Raw genomic sequence first — 16,191 nt, 5'->3', positions numbered from 1 at the left:
ATTGAAATCAAATTAATGGCTGAAATCAAACCTATGCTTATTATCTCAGATTTTGAATGTAAGACTTTACTCTGGTTTTCACAGCAGGGTCAGAGATATGAAGGAATAATTGACGACGGGTGTTGAATGATTGATTAGAAAATAACGCACACCCAAGATGGTAATGCAGCACGATGCGAAGCGGAGAGCCACACAGCAGGTGTGCATTGTTTTCTATTATAAAACGGGCAGTTCTGGTTCTTCATTCTGATTTGTTAAAACGCATTCTAAGCCGTGATAAAATACCCCGCTAAACCTACGGTTGAGACCGCATTACATAAGTATCACTGCACCACTGTTGCTGCGTACTGATTTATGAAAATAAACACCAGAGTCTTTAATCATATTTTTAATTTGTCTACAATTCCACAATTAATGGTGATATCCAGATAAATGTCATTAAATATTGTTGAGTCATCTCGTCAGCAAAGAGAAAACGTTTCCTGATGAGTTTCTACCTCAAATTCATATTTCCGCTATCCACTGGGTGGCGATCTTACCCAACTTAAACACTGACGCATTCACTTAACACTAAAAACACTGTGTAAGTTTTGATGGCTCTGAATCTGATCTCTTACAAAAGTTCTTCACAAAAATGGAATTATCTCCACTTTTAGCCGAAAATTTGAGAGGTGATAAAAGAACAAATGAAGATAGGATGAAACAGTTTTTTTTAAGCGGAGGGTCTGTTTTTTCATTTGATATTTTATGTTTATTTAAAGAAGATAATTTTTCTGTAAGGCATTACACTAAAACTGGGTGGCTACTTAAAAAAAAACACGCTGATGGGGAGTTAAGCATGCTTCCAAGCATATTTTATCATCACTTCAACAGTTGCACAATATAAATGTTAATGTATAAATTAGATAAATGTTGATTTATAAAAATAAACACCACAGTCTTTAATCATATTTTCATTGTGTCTTTGCTGCATCTGTGTTGGTTGTGAACTGTGCTCTGTTTCAGTCACACTTAATTCTGAGGAACTACTTTGTTTGGCGGAAGAGTAATATTTGTACGAATATAATTACAACTTATTTGTGTTCATTTTATGAAATTCTACTATGCATATGAAGTAACCGTTTTATAAACGCAATAAGCCTCGCGAAGCAGCGGTGTTACACTGCATTCCACAACAGCTAAGTGGGTTTTAGGCACGGACATCAGCTGATATAAAATGCACTGGTAACCCACTGCTTCGCGGGGCTTATTGCTTTATTATACCATGGGCCTTTTGAACGGTTTATTTTGATTGGTTATTTTTCTGTAAACCACACACCTAAACAGTCAAATGTCTTGGAAATAAAAAAATAGGCAGCAGAGCAATGTTTGTGGCAACCGCGGCACAAGAGGAATAGTTCACTCCTGTCCCTTGAATTATTTGAAAACAATGCGCACCTGCAGTGCAACGGCATTCCACTTCACACCGTGTCGCATTACCACCTTGGATGTGCACTATTTTCTTATAATTCAGTGGCCCGTCGTCAATTATTCCTTACATAGTTCAATGGCCTGTCGTCAATTATTCCTTACATAATTCAATGGCCTGTCGTCAATTATTCCTTACATAATTCAAAGGACCGGAGTCAATTATTTCAGTTATACCACGGTTACCACAGATATTGCTCTGGTGGTTTTCATAAGACATTTGACAGGTTATGTGTGCGTTTATCATAAAAATAATCAACATCCGTGGAACATTTCTCAACCAATCAGAATAAAGCATTCAACAGCCCTGTGGTATATGGTATAATATAATATAGATAAAAAAAAGATTTTGTTAAAAAGAATCCTGAAATTGTAGAGTTTTCTATATACTCTCAATTGTCTTGTAGCCCATTTAAATAGCAAACTTCTGTAAAATCAAGATTATTTGTTAAAGCGCGTTATGGTGCTACTGATGTGGAACTAAACTTCTAGCAGGGACTTTGCGGTAATACCTTGCGGTATTAAAATGACTACATCACAAATTTATGCTGCATCAAATAATTTAACTAAACACAACCACACTTACACAAATGGATTGTTCCAGACCGACAACGAGACTTTCGTTCTCATTTTAACATGCTATTGGTTCTGAGTGGGTGCAAACGGATTTGGTTAGTATGTTTTCTAGGTCGTAATGTTTTATGTAACACATGTCCTAAAATTGAGGAGTGAAATAGGTCATAAGAATGAGAACGAAATCTTACAGTGTTCCGTTACCGCAGAGTAATTTCCTTTAAAAACCACATTATTTGCACTATATGCTGCACGACTTTAATGTCTCTTAAAAATGCCACTTGAAAGTGTTGAATTTACTACAGTAACCCTTTGATTTCATAATATACACCTACAGGTTTAGAAAGGCGTTAACCTTCTTGACATTTTTGAGATTCATTTCTATGTGCTTTTATAGACAGAATGGGAATTTACCTTAATGCCGTTTCTGTCATGCAATCTGATTTCAGCTGTGATAAGAGATCAGAGATGAGAAATCAGGGTTAGGTTATGAGAAAACGGAAATGCCTTTGAACAATGCTAGATGTTAAACTAAATATTTATGGTTTATTTATATTGTTTAACTTCTCTTGAAAGTAGATATATATATATAAAAACTTATTTTAAAATGAAGAAAAATAACAATTAATATTTAGCATAAATATGAGAGATCGAGTAGAAGTGTCTGGCACGTTATCAGATGTTTCGATCAGATCAAAGCTGTGATGATGAGAAGATAGATGAGTGATACTGTAGATATACTGCCAGGAAAGATGCATATCTCTGATCACTAAATGTCTTATACATCGTGTTTTACTAATAAATGTAAATAAAGTAATATTTAGGACGAACAAAAAAATATGTACTTTTATTTTAAAGTAAAAAGCTACAACCTCAACAACTGACTTTAAGAAAACATTTGTTTTTTAAAAACAATTTTCTACACTCTTAAAAATAAAGGTGCTTCACGATGCTATTGAAGAACTTTTTTGTCTAAATGGTTCTTTTAAGCAGTGGTTCTCAAACTGGGGGTCCTGAGATGGTGCCAGGGGGGCCCCTTAAATGACATACGACATAAAATACATTAATTTATCATAAATTCTGTGTTTTTAAACCTCAGAAAAATAAGGCTAACCAACAGTACAACATTGTATTATCTAACATGTTTTGTTTAATTCAAATTTAAGTTTTATAATTTGGGGGGGCATGAAAGGATGGACGGTTTGGGGGGTGCACGCAAAAAAACAAACATTTGAGAACCACTGCTTTAAAGCACCTTTAACATCTAAAAAACCATTCATCAAGGTAAATAAAGGTTCTTCAGATTATAAAAATGTAAGAAATGTTTCTTTAAAATAAACCTTTGACTAAATGGTTCTTTGTGGAACCAAAAAAGGTTCTTCTATGGCATCACTTTTTTTAAGAGTGTAACCTCTACATTTAGCTTTAATTTATTTACCACATTGATTTTATTATAATTGTATACTGCTGACATAAGATACTTGTACATAAATATACAAATAAATGTAAATGAAGAAATCAAAAACTTTGAACTGCTTTGAAATCAGAGCATCGTCCTTTTTGTGTTAAATAACATAAAACATTTTACCATTATTCATTGCTGTCTATCTACTGTACAATCAAAATTATTATTATTATTATTATTATAAATAATAAATTATTGTAATTTTGACACCAGTAACACTGTTATTATTAAAAAATAGATGTTCATGTTACAGTTCATATTATATTTCTAAAAATGGAATATCCCACATGATAAGACACACACCTTTATCTGACCTACAAACATTTACACCCTGATTTTCCCCCTGCTTTCCACCCTTCAGTTCCGCTAAAATGTGGTCTCCAAATTCCCCCATACACCTGTATATATTGTAGCTTCTTGGGATGTCAAATAATGTGGACGCATAGAGCTCCTAAAACTGTAATCTACTGTACAGCTGTCAAGATCGTCATATCATATTTATAATTTCATTTATCTTTTCTTATCCGCAAGTAGCTCAATATCGTCCAATGATGAGCAGATTCATCCTGACATCCTCCACGCTGCTGTTGTTGCTGTGCATCTGGGTCAACTCAAGTGAAAGCAGTAAGTTGAAACATGTTTATGATGTTTATCATTATAGCTCCTTTGTTTTGGTGTATTTTTTAATACTTTGAATTCACATTAAATTTAGAACTGAAGGCATTTGATCTGATAACTTATAATCATGAGTTATTATACAGTGATATCTGAGCATCACTGTATAGTAATGCATGATTCAGGGTTTGCAGGTGCGTAGAGCGCCAATAGGTGGGGATAGTAAAATATTGTCATAGTTTCCACCACTAGAGGAAACCGGAGTGCTGATATTTATTCTGTGGAAAATAAAAGGCAAATTTGGAAGATTCTTACATTTGTTTTGTTTTCCATATAATGGGTGTTCATAGTGACCACATTTGTCATGTGTAATATACTCTTTTAAAAGTTGGTTTTAGTGAGGAACTGAAAACTTCCCCTCTGCTTTGTAATCTCTTTATTATAACCAAAAAGTTGATGTGCCTCAGGTTACGTGTAAGTTAACATAGCATATGGAGATAGAAAAAAAAAACAGGAACAAAGATGAATTATCATTTAAAAAAAGCTTTGGGTCAGGTTAGTTGTTCATGTGTCATTGACCAAAGAGAAATTCATGTTTGTTTGTTTGTGTTAAGGTCCAGTACGGTGTTGTACCAAGTATTCGACAAAGTCCTTTCCTCTACAGCTGCTAAAAGATTACAAGCAGCAAGATGACACCATGACATGTAACATACCTGCTACTGTGTAAGTAAAAATCAATGATCTCTATGTGTGTATATGTGTACATATACAAATTGATGTGTGCGTGCATGTGCGTGATATATAATATCTGTGATATTTGATCTATTCTTATCTGTTCTTTTGTCTTTAGATTTATTACTGTGAAGAACAGACAAATCTGTGCTAACCCCAATGACCTTTGGGTTCAGAATGCCATATCACATATCCAGTGAGTAAAGCATCACCAAACTTTGTGTTTCATACCAACATAATTGGAAAAACAGTGCATGTGTTGAGTAGCAGATTTAACATCTGCAATGTCATTAATACTAAAATGTAAAATAACATAAAGTTAAAGCTGCCATCTGAATGAGCTAAAAAATATTAATACATTTTATTTGTCTTTTTCAGGAAAAAAAGAAAGTTATAATAATATAGACACCTGATCTGCCTGAAATTGCTCGCACTGGAATGCACTGGATAAACGTATAATATATAAAACATATTGTAATTAATAAATTTAAGTGTTTTTATCTACACCACGTGGTCCGTCTCTTTTATTCATGAGTTTTGTTCCCTTTTTTCACTTGTGGTCAATCATATATATGAATAGTTTACATTATGGAAGTTCACCCAATTCTTCTTTCTAACTTTGCTCTGGCATTTTACAAAATTACACCAGGGAAAATGTGATTCTAGGCAGAGGTAAAATCAAAACATTTGAATGAAATGGAAACATGTTCATTCAATTGTATAGACATTTAAAACTTTATGTATACACATTTTCCAAAGGCATCATATTTATTAACATGGGTTAGTAATAATGCTATAAGGTATTAATGCCGCTAGATGTCAGTGTTGCTTTAGTGTCTGTGTTATTTTGGTTTTTGAAAGCTCTTTTAACATCAAATTTTAACCAAGTCAGACTGTGTATTAATCCACTAAAGAACTGTTTATATATTTAAAGCAAAACACAACGCAATAACCATTGCAAAAGTTCAGATGGATTTAATACTTATTGGGATATTTGGAATAAAAAAACCATAATGCTCTCTGAAGTTTGTACTAGTAATGTGCTGGGTTATTGATGGAATGTTTATCTGGTTAACGGAAACCATTAAATCCTACTTGAATGAGGCCCAAAACACAATACGGCCGATTCTCAATTTGAAGGCTGCAGCCCCCGGAAGTGGCATTTCTAGGCTGCATACGTCATCAAGACTTAATATTAAAAATTATAAAGCTGACTATTATTCTTTTAAAAAATCTTAAATTGTTGTGATATGATTATGACTTGCGAATGTAATGTCCAGCAAACTTAAAAAAAAAAACAGGCTTGATGACGTACGCAGCCTGCATATGCGACCTCCGGAGGCTGCAGCCTTCGGATTGAAAAACGGTCTACATGAGGGAATGTTTATGATTTTAATAGTAAACAGCTAAACCCGTTTGAATTTACATTGTTTTTCCAGGTTTTGTCATTTATAAACAAATAAAACGAATATTCGACAGTATTTTACAATAAAAGATCGTTTCCGGTGACGAAAGATTAAAACACCATTTCCCACAAACCCTTGCGCCACTCACGGTTCACAAACCAATATGGCGGAAAGCAGCGGCGTGCACGGCGAAGTTATAAACGAAAACATACCCGTTTATGAATACACAGACGTGAGCTCCAAAGAGTTTCACATCGGTGCGTTTAGAGATTTATACCTGAATGCTTTGAATCCAGATGTGTATTCGTACAGCGACCATGGCCCAGAAGTACGAGACGTGCAGCTCATTGAAGATTTGGGAATTGATGCCGAGACCCTGGAGGAGCTGAAGAACATATGCAGTGTTGATTCTCTAAAAGGTGAACATGAAGACACGGACACCGTGCCAGCAGATCCCCAGCTCGCCACATTAAAATTACGCAAGAGGAGGCAAGATTATAAAGACTCTTTAACCAGGGACCTCGTGGACAGACATGAAGCTTATAACAATGAAATGGAGATGATGTGTGTGGGTAAGAAGCCAGATGACCCCGCGAACCTGGTGCCTGAGGGAGAGATCATCCTGACATTTAATGTGTTGTATCCTGCGCTGTTCCAGCATTTTAAGCATGTGAGGGCATATCAGACCCTAAATGTTTTGGGCTCCCAGAAGCTGAGTGAGCTCAGAGATGCCATCTGCTGTGTCAGTGATCTGCAGGTGTTTGGAGAATTCAGCAACAATATGGATGCTGTGCCGCAATACGTCAGTAAAGATCATTACAAGTCGGCTTTCTTTTTCTTCAATGGCACTTTCTACAATGACATGCGCTTCCCAGAATGCCGAGACATCAGCACGACCACAATAGAGTGGGCCAAAACCAGAGACTTCCCAGATTTCAAGTCAGCTAAGATGGAGGATACGTGTTTCTACGACCTGAAGATGAAATTGGGATTCCCGTTTTACTACACACACCAGGGTGACTGTGAACACGTTGTTGTCCTCACTGATGTCAGACTGGTCCATAAGGACGATTGTTTGGATCAGAAACTCTACCCGCTCATCACTTACAAACACAGGGTCGTGACCCGGAAGTGCTCAGTGTGTCATACCTACATCAGCAGATGGGTTACTACTAATGATGCTTTGGCCCCTACAGACCCCTGTCTGTTTTGTGACCAGTGCTTTCGATTGCTTCATTACGATGATAAAAATAACAAAATAGGAGATTTCCTGGCCTATGCCTATGTTGATCCTGGCACCTTTAACTGATTCTTGTCTTTAAGAGGAGAAGTGGTCTGCAGATGCCTAATGACTTTGGAAATATAGTGTGGCATTTCCATAATGTTTAACATGATGTTCAACAATGTTAACACGGAGAGCATTTGTTCTGTTAAATGGCACTTTACTTTAGCACTTTATATAAAGTTATATGATGCATTTAGTTTTTGATGATTATATGAAGTTCTCCATTTTTTATTTTTTATTTTTTTGTACAAAAATGACAAACACTTAAAATAAAAATAAAACATTTGCAATTTGGTGATCAGAGTTCTTCAGACTTTATTACTTTAGTTAATGTGTACTGAGGGGTTTGTGTTAATGGTGTCAAAGGATTCATGAAGGACAGCATAAGACTGTAACGCCAGTAATGATTCCACTTTTGTTCGTTCCTCTATGAAAGTCTTCTTGATTGAGTTTCAAATGCTGTTAAACTGCACTAAGAGAAGCTCAATGTCATTAGTCTGTGTTGTGTACTGATCTACATTTGTTTTTATCAAGCTGTTACATTCACCTGTGTCAGCTGATAAATCAAGAGTCCAAAATATAAAGACATGAATGAATGACTCACTTCACCTGCCAAGCAAATTTATTAAATAAAGTAACCCAAAGAACAATTAAAATGCTGTAAAAAAATGACATTATTCATTTGTTTATGCTGCACTTACTGCTGTAGTATTTTTAGTATCGACATAGCTCAGAAAACTGATAGAAAGTGTTTTCATACAGTATATGCAGTTTGATGTCTTGCACAACTTTCTATAAAAAACGTACATAACTTTATGAATACTCATATCAAGCAAGCATAAACAACAAAACTAAACATGAATTTAAAATTATAGATTTACGCTGACAAGAACACATACATTTGTATGAGATCCTTAACCACAGCTGGGTATAAATTAGTTTACTTAAAGCTCAAACCCTTTTACAAAATACATTTGCAGAATAAATGGACATAGTGGGTCACTAAATGTAAATCAAAAGAACATTCATTCTGTTTGTGAAGACTTACAGTACATACAGTGTGATCTGTTGTTACTGTCCGAGATGACTCTTTATATTCCTTTGGATCCTTTATATACAATCTACTGTCATTATTAAATCCAATTAGGTTATTTCACTGCTTGATTTTAACAAATGTTGGTTCAGTATTAATACAGTGATTTAAAAAATAGTGACTTAATATTAAATGGTTGTTAATTCATCATTGAGTTCTTCTGATATGACACATTTCTGACATAACAATATTATTTGTATAATGTCTATATTGTTAGATGTCACACAGTTTCACTGATTCAGACACATAAAACCCAGGATAGAGAGGTTTAGTGAATGTGGTGTTGACTCTGTGGATGAGGGTCATTGTGTCAGAGACGCTGTAGAAGGACAGAGATCCTGCACTGTGATCCACATAAACTCCTATTCTAGAAGATCTGGACACTACAGGGAGTTTAGTTTTAATGTTATTGTACCAGAATGAACAACTGGAGCCACAGCACAACAATCTCCAGGACTGATCATTACATCCAAACTCACACTCATTACCCCATCCCTTCCTCTTGATGCTCTTATATGACACTGATATATCCACCATACCACTCCACTCAACCTCCCAGTAACAGCGTCCACTCACACTCTCACTACACAACACCTGATAACAAAGATCAAATCTGTCTGGATGATGAGGATACAGCTGCATTCTGTTGGTGTCAGTAATCACTCTGTCCCCCTCAGACAGACGAAGCCGTTTATTCATTGTGTTTGGATCTGCAGTGAAGTGATAATAATCTGATAGAGACAAATAAAAAAAAATCTATATATAAAATAGTAAATTCGAATTTTAATCATTATTAAAATTGTTTTAGTCATTAAAATTGTGTTAAAAAGGAAGAATCAGATGTGATTGTTTTACTCTTATATTTATCAAAATCCTGTGTGTAGAAATAGGTTTGTGAATGTATGAGTAGTAAATTAATTCCTAAAATTGAATATTAGCCCATCAGTGACAAATTTAAAGTCGCAATGAAATTGAAATGAAAAATATATCTTTTTTTTATATTGTGGTATTATTAACAAATGACTTATCTGTGAGCTTCATTATTTTTTTAAAATTCGTGTGTGCTCATAATCTTTAATCAAAAATGCAAATATCTCAAAACGATCTCTCTTCACTTCCGGTCATAAGTATGGCAGGTGGGCGGGGTCCGGGAGAAGATCGCAGCGATTAGCATAGCAACACGACCCAACTTCAAACGATCCAATCAGATCTCGATGGACAAATTCAAATCCAGCCCTGCCTTATTTAATCTCCCTTACGAAAATGAACCATGGTTTTACTACAGTTAAGACCAAAAAACCATAGTTACTGTAGTAAAACCATGGTTACCACAAAATAACCATGGTTTTGACAACCATGGTTTTCAAAAACCATAGTTAAATCATGGTTAGTGTAGTAAAACCATGGTTTTGCTCATAGTAATCAATTGACCAAAAAACCATGGTTACTACACTTTTACCACATTAAAACCATGGTTAATTTTCGTAAGGGCTCAAAAGCCATTTCATTCGGATATACGTCACCACGGGGAAAATAAGGCAATCGCTTCTTCCGTTTCATGGTGACTTTAATGGTTTGAATGTAAATGTTTGCCATACCACTGTTGTCAGTGATATACGTATTTGAAATGAAAATTATTTCTTAATGTCTAGTGACATATCAGGGCCAATTTATAATTATTTGATATTAATTTCTTACATACTGTTCCTTTATGTTTCACTGTCAAGACCAGTTATTTCTTTTCTTTTTTATTATTTTTCACATCCAACTATCAACTATCACCAGTGTTGGAAGTAACGCATTACAAGTAACGTGCATTACATAATAATATTACTTTTCTGAAGTAACGAGTAAAGTAACGCATTACTTTATAAATTTACATATTAATATTTGAGCTACTTTTTTAAAAAATTAATGCGAGTTAATTTTCAGTTTAATTCATTCAATGTAAAAAACAATGCATTAAACTGAACGTATTAACATAGATTAACGCACTTTATGTGTGAGAGCCTGAGCTGGAACAGTTTCAGTCAGAAAAGGAGATGGCAGGCCAGAGCTTGAAATTTTTGCGATGGAAATATGCAATTTTTAAATGCAGAACTTCTCAGTCTGAAAAAGCCTGAAAGAGATCAAGCCTCAGCCAAGTAAGAAAAAGTTACGTAAAAGTAACTTAAAAGAAACGTAAGCATTACTTTCCATAAAAAGTAACTAATTAATGCAATTAGTTACATTTTTTGGGAGTAACTTAATAGTGTAATGCATTACTTTTAAAAGTAACTTTCCCCAACATTGACTATCACTGTGTAGGGTTTTAATATTATATAAATATTTAAATAAATAAATATACATGTACACTTATTTTATGCCACACGCTAGAATCTGCAGGGTTGTTATTAACCAAAGCTGGGTAAATATTGGGCAGAATACACCACTGCATAAACCAGGAGTGGGGAACCCTGGGTCCTGGAGGGCCATTGTCCTGCAGAGTTTAGTTCCAACCTTAATCAAACACACCTGAATTTCATTTCCAAGTGATCCTGAAGACTTTCATTAGATTTTTCAGGTGTGTTTAATTAGGGTTGGAACAAAACTCTGCAGGACAGTGGCCCTCCAGGACCAGGGTTCCCCACCCCTGGCGTAAACAATTACCCAATGCTGGGTTGTTTCAACCCAACTGTTGAGTTCTGTCCAGTATTTTAACCCCCTGTGTTAAAAACAACCCAACACCCAGATTGCAGCTTAAAATATTATCTTTAGTAATGTATATGTGTATGTTTACTTGTTGAGACTCACAATTTAGAAACTGCTTCCTGGTCTCACTTTCACTATTCAATATCTTTTCTATCTCTTCTCTGCAGAAATCCTCCAGTTTTTCTCTCAGATGAGACAAAGATTTTTCTACATCATCAAAAGGGGGAAAAGAGCTGACAGTGATGTTGAGTGAGTCTGAAGATTCAAGAGAAGTAGAGAGAGACTGGAAACTCTACACAAACACAAACAACACAACACAAACATAAACCGATGACACTGAAACATTTAAATACAATATCTGTAAAACATACAACAAATGTGTCATGTTCAGATTTCTGTTACCTGGAGGAAATGGATGTGATCATCTGTGTGTAAAAGCTGCTCCAGCTCAGTGTCTCTCCTCCTCAGATCATCAATCTCCTGTTCCAGTCGCACAAAGTGTTCTTCTGCTTGACGCACTGCAGCTTTCTCCTGATCTCTGATCAGCTGTGTCACCTCAGATCGTCTTCTCTCAATGGAGTGGATCAGTTCAGTAAAGATCCTCTCAGTGTCGTCCACTGCTGTCTGTGCAGAGCGCTGTTAGGACACACAGAGAGAGGAGCATTAGAATCAGCAGCATTCATTCAGCTCTTACTGGTACATCACACAGTCTGTTACACACAGTGAACTTCAATGAAAGTCATCCAGCACTGAACTCCTCACTGACTGATTGGATGAGAGTTAGGGTGGTCACCTACAGTCAGACAAAAAGTAGCATGGTAAAGTGGGACAATGTGGGACAGACGTAATAACTTTAAACTTAAGATATATTGTCTATCTAATTTACCAAGAAACATCTTTTAAACCCACCGACCAAAAGATTAAGACACTACCACCATGCCCCAAGAAAAACTGCTTTTGCATAAAATGCTAAAAGCTCTCTCTGCTTTCCATCTACAGGTCTTAACCAAGAGTATGTTGCGGTCCATCCGCTATTAAAAGTGCATTGTCTCTTATTTGTGGCCACACTGGCCATGGCTGCTTAACCTGATATAGAGATTGGAAAAGTATACACATCATTTACTCAAGTAGAAGTACAGATACGCATGTTTAAAAATACTCCTGTTTAAGTAAAGAGGTATGGGCTCTCACATGTACTTAAAAAGTATCCATTAACACTACCTGTTTTAGTGTCATGCTGGTAAGTGGACTGCATCATTTTAATACATTAATACAAAAAGATTTCAGCTTACGAAGCAGCTCACTACTCTCACCTGTTACGTTTAAACCTGTGACAAAGGGCACTTCTCATAATTACGTACTACCCTTCATCTGTTTGCATATGTAGATTTCTTCTAAATTAACCAAAACATGCTACTCTGTATATTTAAATTTCAGGGGGAAAGTCATTAAAGCAACACCATGTAAGTCTAGCTCTTGGGGTCCCCCTACAGTTGGGAAACAGTGTTGTCTTCTACTACTGTCGTAAAATCTGTCATGGTTACACCAGGGGATACACGTGAGATACCCACAAACTCAAACATCACATAACAGGGAAATTACTTTGCTGATTATTCAGAACAAGCAACACATTTGAGTTAGACTTGGTGAGGTAGTCATCATGCACTGAACCCTACATGTTTGTAGAATCTAACCACACAGAAGTATTGCACAAGAACAACATGAGTGTGGGAATTCGTCCTCAGAAAAAATAACGTTAGCGACAAGAATCCTGTTTGGGTCTGTAGCTAATAATCATCTGAAACAACACAATCAAGTATACACAAACTCAGAAGCTATGAACACAATTATAAAGTTACTAATCTTCCTCCTTTCACTTTCTACATCTTTAGTAGACTAAACATTTCAGATCAAACATTTGCGATTTGCATGTCATCAATTGCAATGTTCAAATCAGAACAAGAATGCTACCTATAAATAGCGATAGCATGATAACTAGCATGTTAACTATTTACCAGATTGATAATTCACTCCTCTACTAGCATTACTTGATTCATATGGATAAATGGAGGACCAGATAGCTTCCGTAACATAGTCAGGCAGACAAAAAATCACTTCAGTACTTACTAGTCCAACAGCATGACAGCCAAGTTAGCATCGGTCGGGCAGCCCTCCTCCTCCTTTAGCTCACGCCAGCAAGCGAACGCTGTACTAATGTTTATCCTCATCCGGCCTTTTATTTTGTCACTCTCACTTTTTCTCTTCCTAGACTCCTCCGACAAAACCTTTGCCTTCTTGGGTTTTGTTGCTGCTTTGGCCATAATAACAACATACACCCGCGTGACAGCACAAACAAACGCTAGTTAGGCTCTCACGTCCGAACTTGAGGAAATGGGGGTGGGGGGGCGGAAGTGAGGTATGCCGTAAAGCAGTCAAATTTTGTAGTTCTTTTTGTGCTCGGGTTACTACCCGCACCCTGAAGTTCCATAGTGCCAGTAAAAGCGATACAGAGCCCGTCAGACTATGGCATACGTGTCAGTCAACCTATTGTAAGTGAATGTACCATCACAAGGGTCTTGGAAATATATTATGAAGGTTGAAAAACTACAGTGTGTTGCTTTAACGGGGAAGGATCTGTGGTGATATGCCTTAGTTTTTTTGTTTATCCTATTTACCTGCAGTGCTTTGTCAAATGTTATGACATTAGCGCATTTTAATTTGTTATCGCATAATTTGCATATGGTGATTATGATGGCATTATTAGACGCAAACTTTATTGTATCCAACTGTACTTAATAATATATACTTAATAATAAATGGATTTTTAAATGGATTATTAAGTATATTAAGTACAGTACATTAGCCTGTATGGCCATGATATAGGCTTATTGCGTTAGCAAAACCTCAGCAAACTTGTTACATGAGCTGCATACCAGGTATGCATGTTAGCAAAACAAGTTAAATAAAGTTGTCTTGTGGCTATTAGGTGTGAAGTCGAGTCTTTTGTTCATCACTACACACCTAAATAACAAGCCAAGAACAATACAACCGAAATAGGAGCTAGGAAGGGCTAGGCCTACTGCTAACATGTGTGATGTGATTGTGTCGAGGACACGCGAACACGCGGGCGGGGGTAAATCGCACGAACCAGCGCTCTCCAATTTGAGATTGTTGACAATTTTGAGGAGGTGTTCGTGGACCAGCCAACAGTTTGATTGACGTACGACTCAGCCTATCGAATATCGCTTTTATTGCTCTCCTCTGAACTATTGGAGACAAGTTAGCAATACGCATGGACGAATCTGTGAATTTATTTTCAATTAGGTAGGGTTGAATGAAAAAGCGGTATAGATGCTCAATTTAAGTGAAGCGGGACCAAGGGTAAAATTGCTGTACAGTACAACGTAAAGCGGGACAGGTGGTCACCCTAACAGATCTGAAACAGCAGACAGCAGTTGTTCTTCTGATCAAAACTCACCTTATGAGTCTTCACAGCATCTCTCAGCTCCTGAAGCTTCTTCTGACTCTCCTGGATTCTCTGCTGGTATTTTCTCTGCATCTCCTTCAGTTCTTTCTGTTGGACGTGTAAATAATGATAAATCAAAACAACTGCCTATAGTTTGCCCTGCAACAAGTCTATGATGGCCCTTTATGGTCAACAATTTGCTAATGAGCAAAACCTGCTGGGGGCCCTGTGGCTATGCCCATGAAGGGCCATCGTAGGCTTGCTTGATGGGTGATGATAAAACAACATGAGCACACTATACAGTTAGAGCATCTGATGACATTAAACATCACTCAATGTTTTCATCTCTTACCTGTTTCTCAGTCCTCTCTGCTGCAGCTGATACAGTCTTATGTTCATTGTGTTCATCCACCATACACAGGAGACATATACAGTGCTGATCAGTTTTACAGTAAATCTCTAAAAGTTTCTCATGTTGTGGGCAGATCATCTGCTGAAGTCGTCCAGTGGCGTCTATCAGGTTGTGCTTCTTGCCTTTGAAGAATTTCTCATGTTGTTCAAGATGATTTTGACAGTAAGAGTTCAGACACACCAGACAGGACTTGACAGCTTTGTGTTTTCTCTCAGTACAGACGTCACACTTCACATCTCCAGGTCCAGCATAACTGGGAGAAGGTCGATCAATCTGGAGTCTTGTCTTTTTCAGCATCTCCACCATCTGACCAAACACCACATTCTTATTTAAAACAGGTCTTGTATTGAAGGTCTGTCTGCATTGAGGGCATCTGTAGTTTCTCTTCTGATCATCTTGATCCCAGCAGTCTGTAATACAGCTCATACAGTAACTGTGTCCACAGGGAATGGTCACGGGATCCTTCAGTAGATCCAGACAGATTGAACAGCTGAATTGATCCTGAACCACTGAAATACTGGCTTCTGCCATTTAACTATACAGTAAGTACAATCAGACGGAAAGACAAAACAGCAACAACCTGATATCAGTTTAGTTTCACGTTACCTGAACTCAAGAATTTCCTGGTTCTGTTTATGAAACGTGTGCAAACAGGTGTGTCAATCTAATAAGTCCTTCAAACGTCAATCTCACACACAGGTGTGCATTAGGCTACATGGAGTGCTGCCAGTGTCGTGGTTTTCCCGCACAATATTTTGAGACTAAAAGTAAAATTATACATCAATACCCTCATGAAAATTAGCCATGGTTACTTTACCACAATTTTTTAAAAATTTTTATTGCGGCATTTAGGGGAAGACTTTTGACAGAACCGACTGTCCTTATTTTTCTAGACTCATTTAAATCTTTTAAACTTTTAATGTTGGCTCTTTGGTGAAAAAAAACATAGGCTAATGAAATAGTTTGCTAAACGTAACTGTCCAGTT

General features: G+C 36.6%; 3 protein-coding genes across 3 annotated transcripts; 2 read left to right on the top strand and 1 right to left on the bottom strand.

Moving 5' to 3' along the window:
* The first annotated feature begins 3,237 nt into the window (after window positions 1-3,237).
* On the top strand, window positions 3,238-5,570 carry ccl20a.4 (chemokine (C-C motif) ligand 20a, duplicate 4). Its single transcript, XM_055203428.2, has 4 exons — window positions 3,238-4,129; window positions 4,735-4,843; window positions 4,971-5,048; window positions 5,231-5,570. Exons 1-4 carry the CDS (start codon window positions 4,054-4,056, stop codon window positions 5,247-5,249), a joined length of 282 nt encoding a protein of 93 aa, XP_055059403.1. The 5' UTR covers window positions 3,238-4,053; the 3' UTR covers window positions 5,250-5,570.
* A 786-nt stretch (window positions 5,571-6,356) lies between these two features.
* Window positions 6,357-7,788, top strand: snapc3 (small nuclear RNA activating complex, polypeptide 3). Its single transcript, XM_055203427.2, has one exon. It carries the CDS (start codon window positions 6,422-6,424, stop codon window positions 7,565-7,567), a length of 1,146 nt encoding a protein of 381 aa, XP_055059402.1. The 5' UTR covers window positions 6,357-6,421; the 3' UTR covers window positions 7,568-7,788.
* Window positions 7,789-8,167: 379 nt separating this feature from the next.
* Window positions 8,168-15,847, bottom strand: LOC141350626 (E3 ubiquitin/ISG15 ligase TRIM25-like). Its single transcript, XM_073856422.1, has 5 exons — window positions 15,146-15,847; window positions 14,806-14,901; window positions 11,730-11,963; window positions 11,430-11,619; window positions 8,168-9,367 (listed from the first exon to the last, which is right to left on the bottom strand). The coding sequence occupies exons 1-5, from the start codon at window positions 15,734-15,736 to the stop codon at window positions 8,850-8,852; spliced, it is 1,629 nt and encodes a 542-aa protein (XP_073712523.1). The 5' UTR covers window positions 15,737-15,847; the 3' UTR covers window positions 8,168-8,849.
* Window positions 15,848-16,191: the final 344 nt, after the last annotated feature.

This window comes from Misgurnus anguillicaudatus, chromosome 2, assembly GCF_027580225.2.
Source record: "Misgurnus anguillicaudatus chromosome 2, ASM2758022v2, whole genome shotgun sequence".
NCBI classification, from domain to species: Eukaryota; Metazoa; Chordata; class Actinopteri; order Cypriniformes; family Cobitidae; genus Misgurnus; species Misgurnus anguillicaudatus.
Note: the sequence above shows the minus strand (reverse complement) of the source record. Positions and strands in the feature narration are given on the sequence as shown.

Excerpts from the sequence above, each read along its gene's own strand:
- LOC141350626 (XM_073856422.1), bottom strand. The coding sequence starts at position 15,736 with ATGGCAGAAGCCAGTATTTCAGTGGTTCAGGATCAATTCAGCTGTTCA. Across the intron at positions 11,964-14,805 it reads ATGCTGTGAAGACTCATAAG|CGCTCTGCACAGACAGCAGT; the intron begins GTGAGTTTTGAT and ends GTGTCCTAACAG. Across the intron at positions 9,368-11,429 it reads CAGGAAGCAGTTTCTAAATT|ATTATTATCACTTCACTGCA; the intron begins GTGAGTCTCAAC and ends TGTCTCTATCAG.
- snapc3 (XM_055203427.2), top strand. The coding sequence starts at position 6,422 with ATGGCGGAAAGCAGCGGCGTGCACGGCGAAGTTATAAACGAAAACATA.
- ccl20a.4 (XM_055203428.2), top strand. The coding sequence starts at position 4,054 with ATGATGAGCAGATTCATCCTGACATCCTCCACGCTGCTGTTGTTGCTG. Across the intron at positions 4,130-4,734 it reads GGTCAACTCAAGTGAAAGCA|GTCCAGTACGGTGTTGTACC; the intron begins GTAAGTTGAAAC and ends GTTTGTGTTAAG. Across the intron at positions 4,844-4,970 it reads TGTAACATACCTGCTACTGT|ATTTATTACTGTGAAGAACA; the intron begins GTAAGTAAAAAT and ends TTTTGTCTTTAG.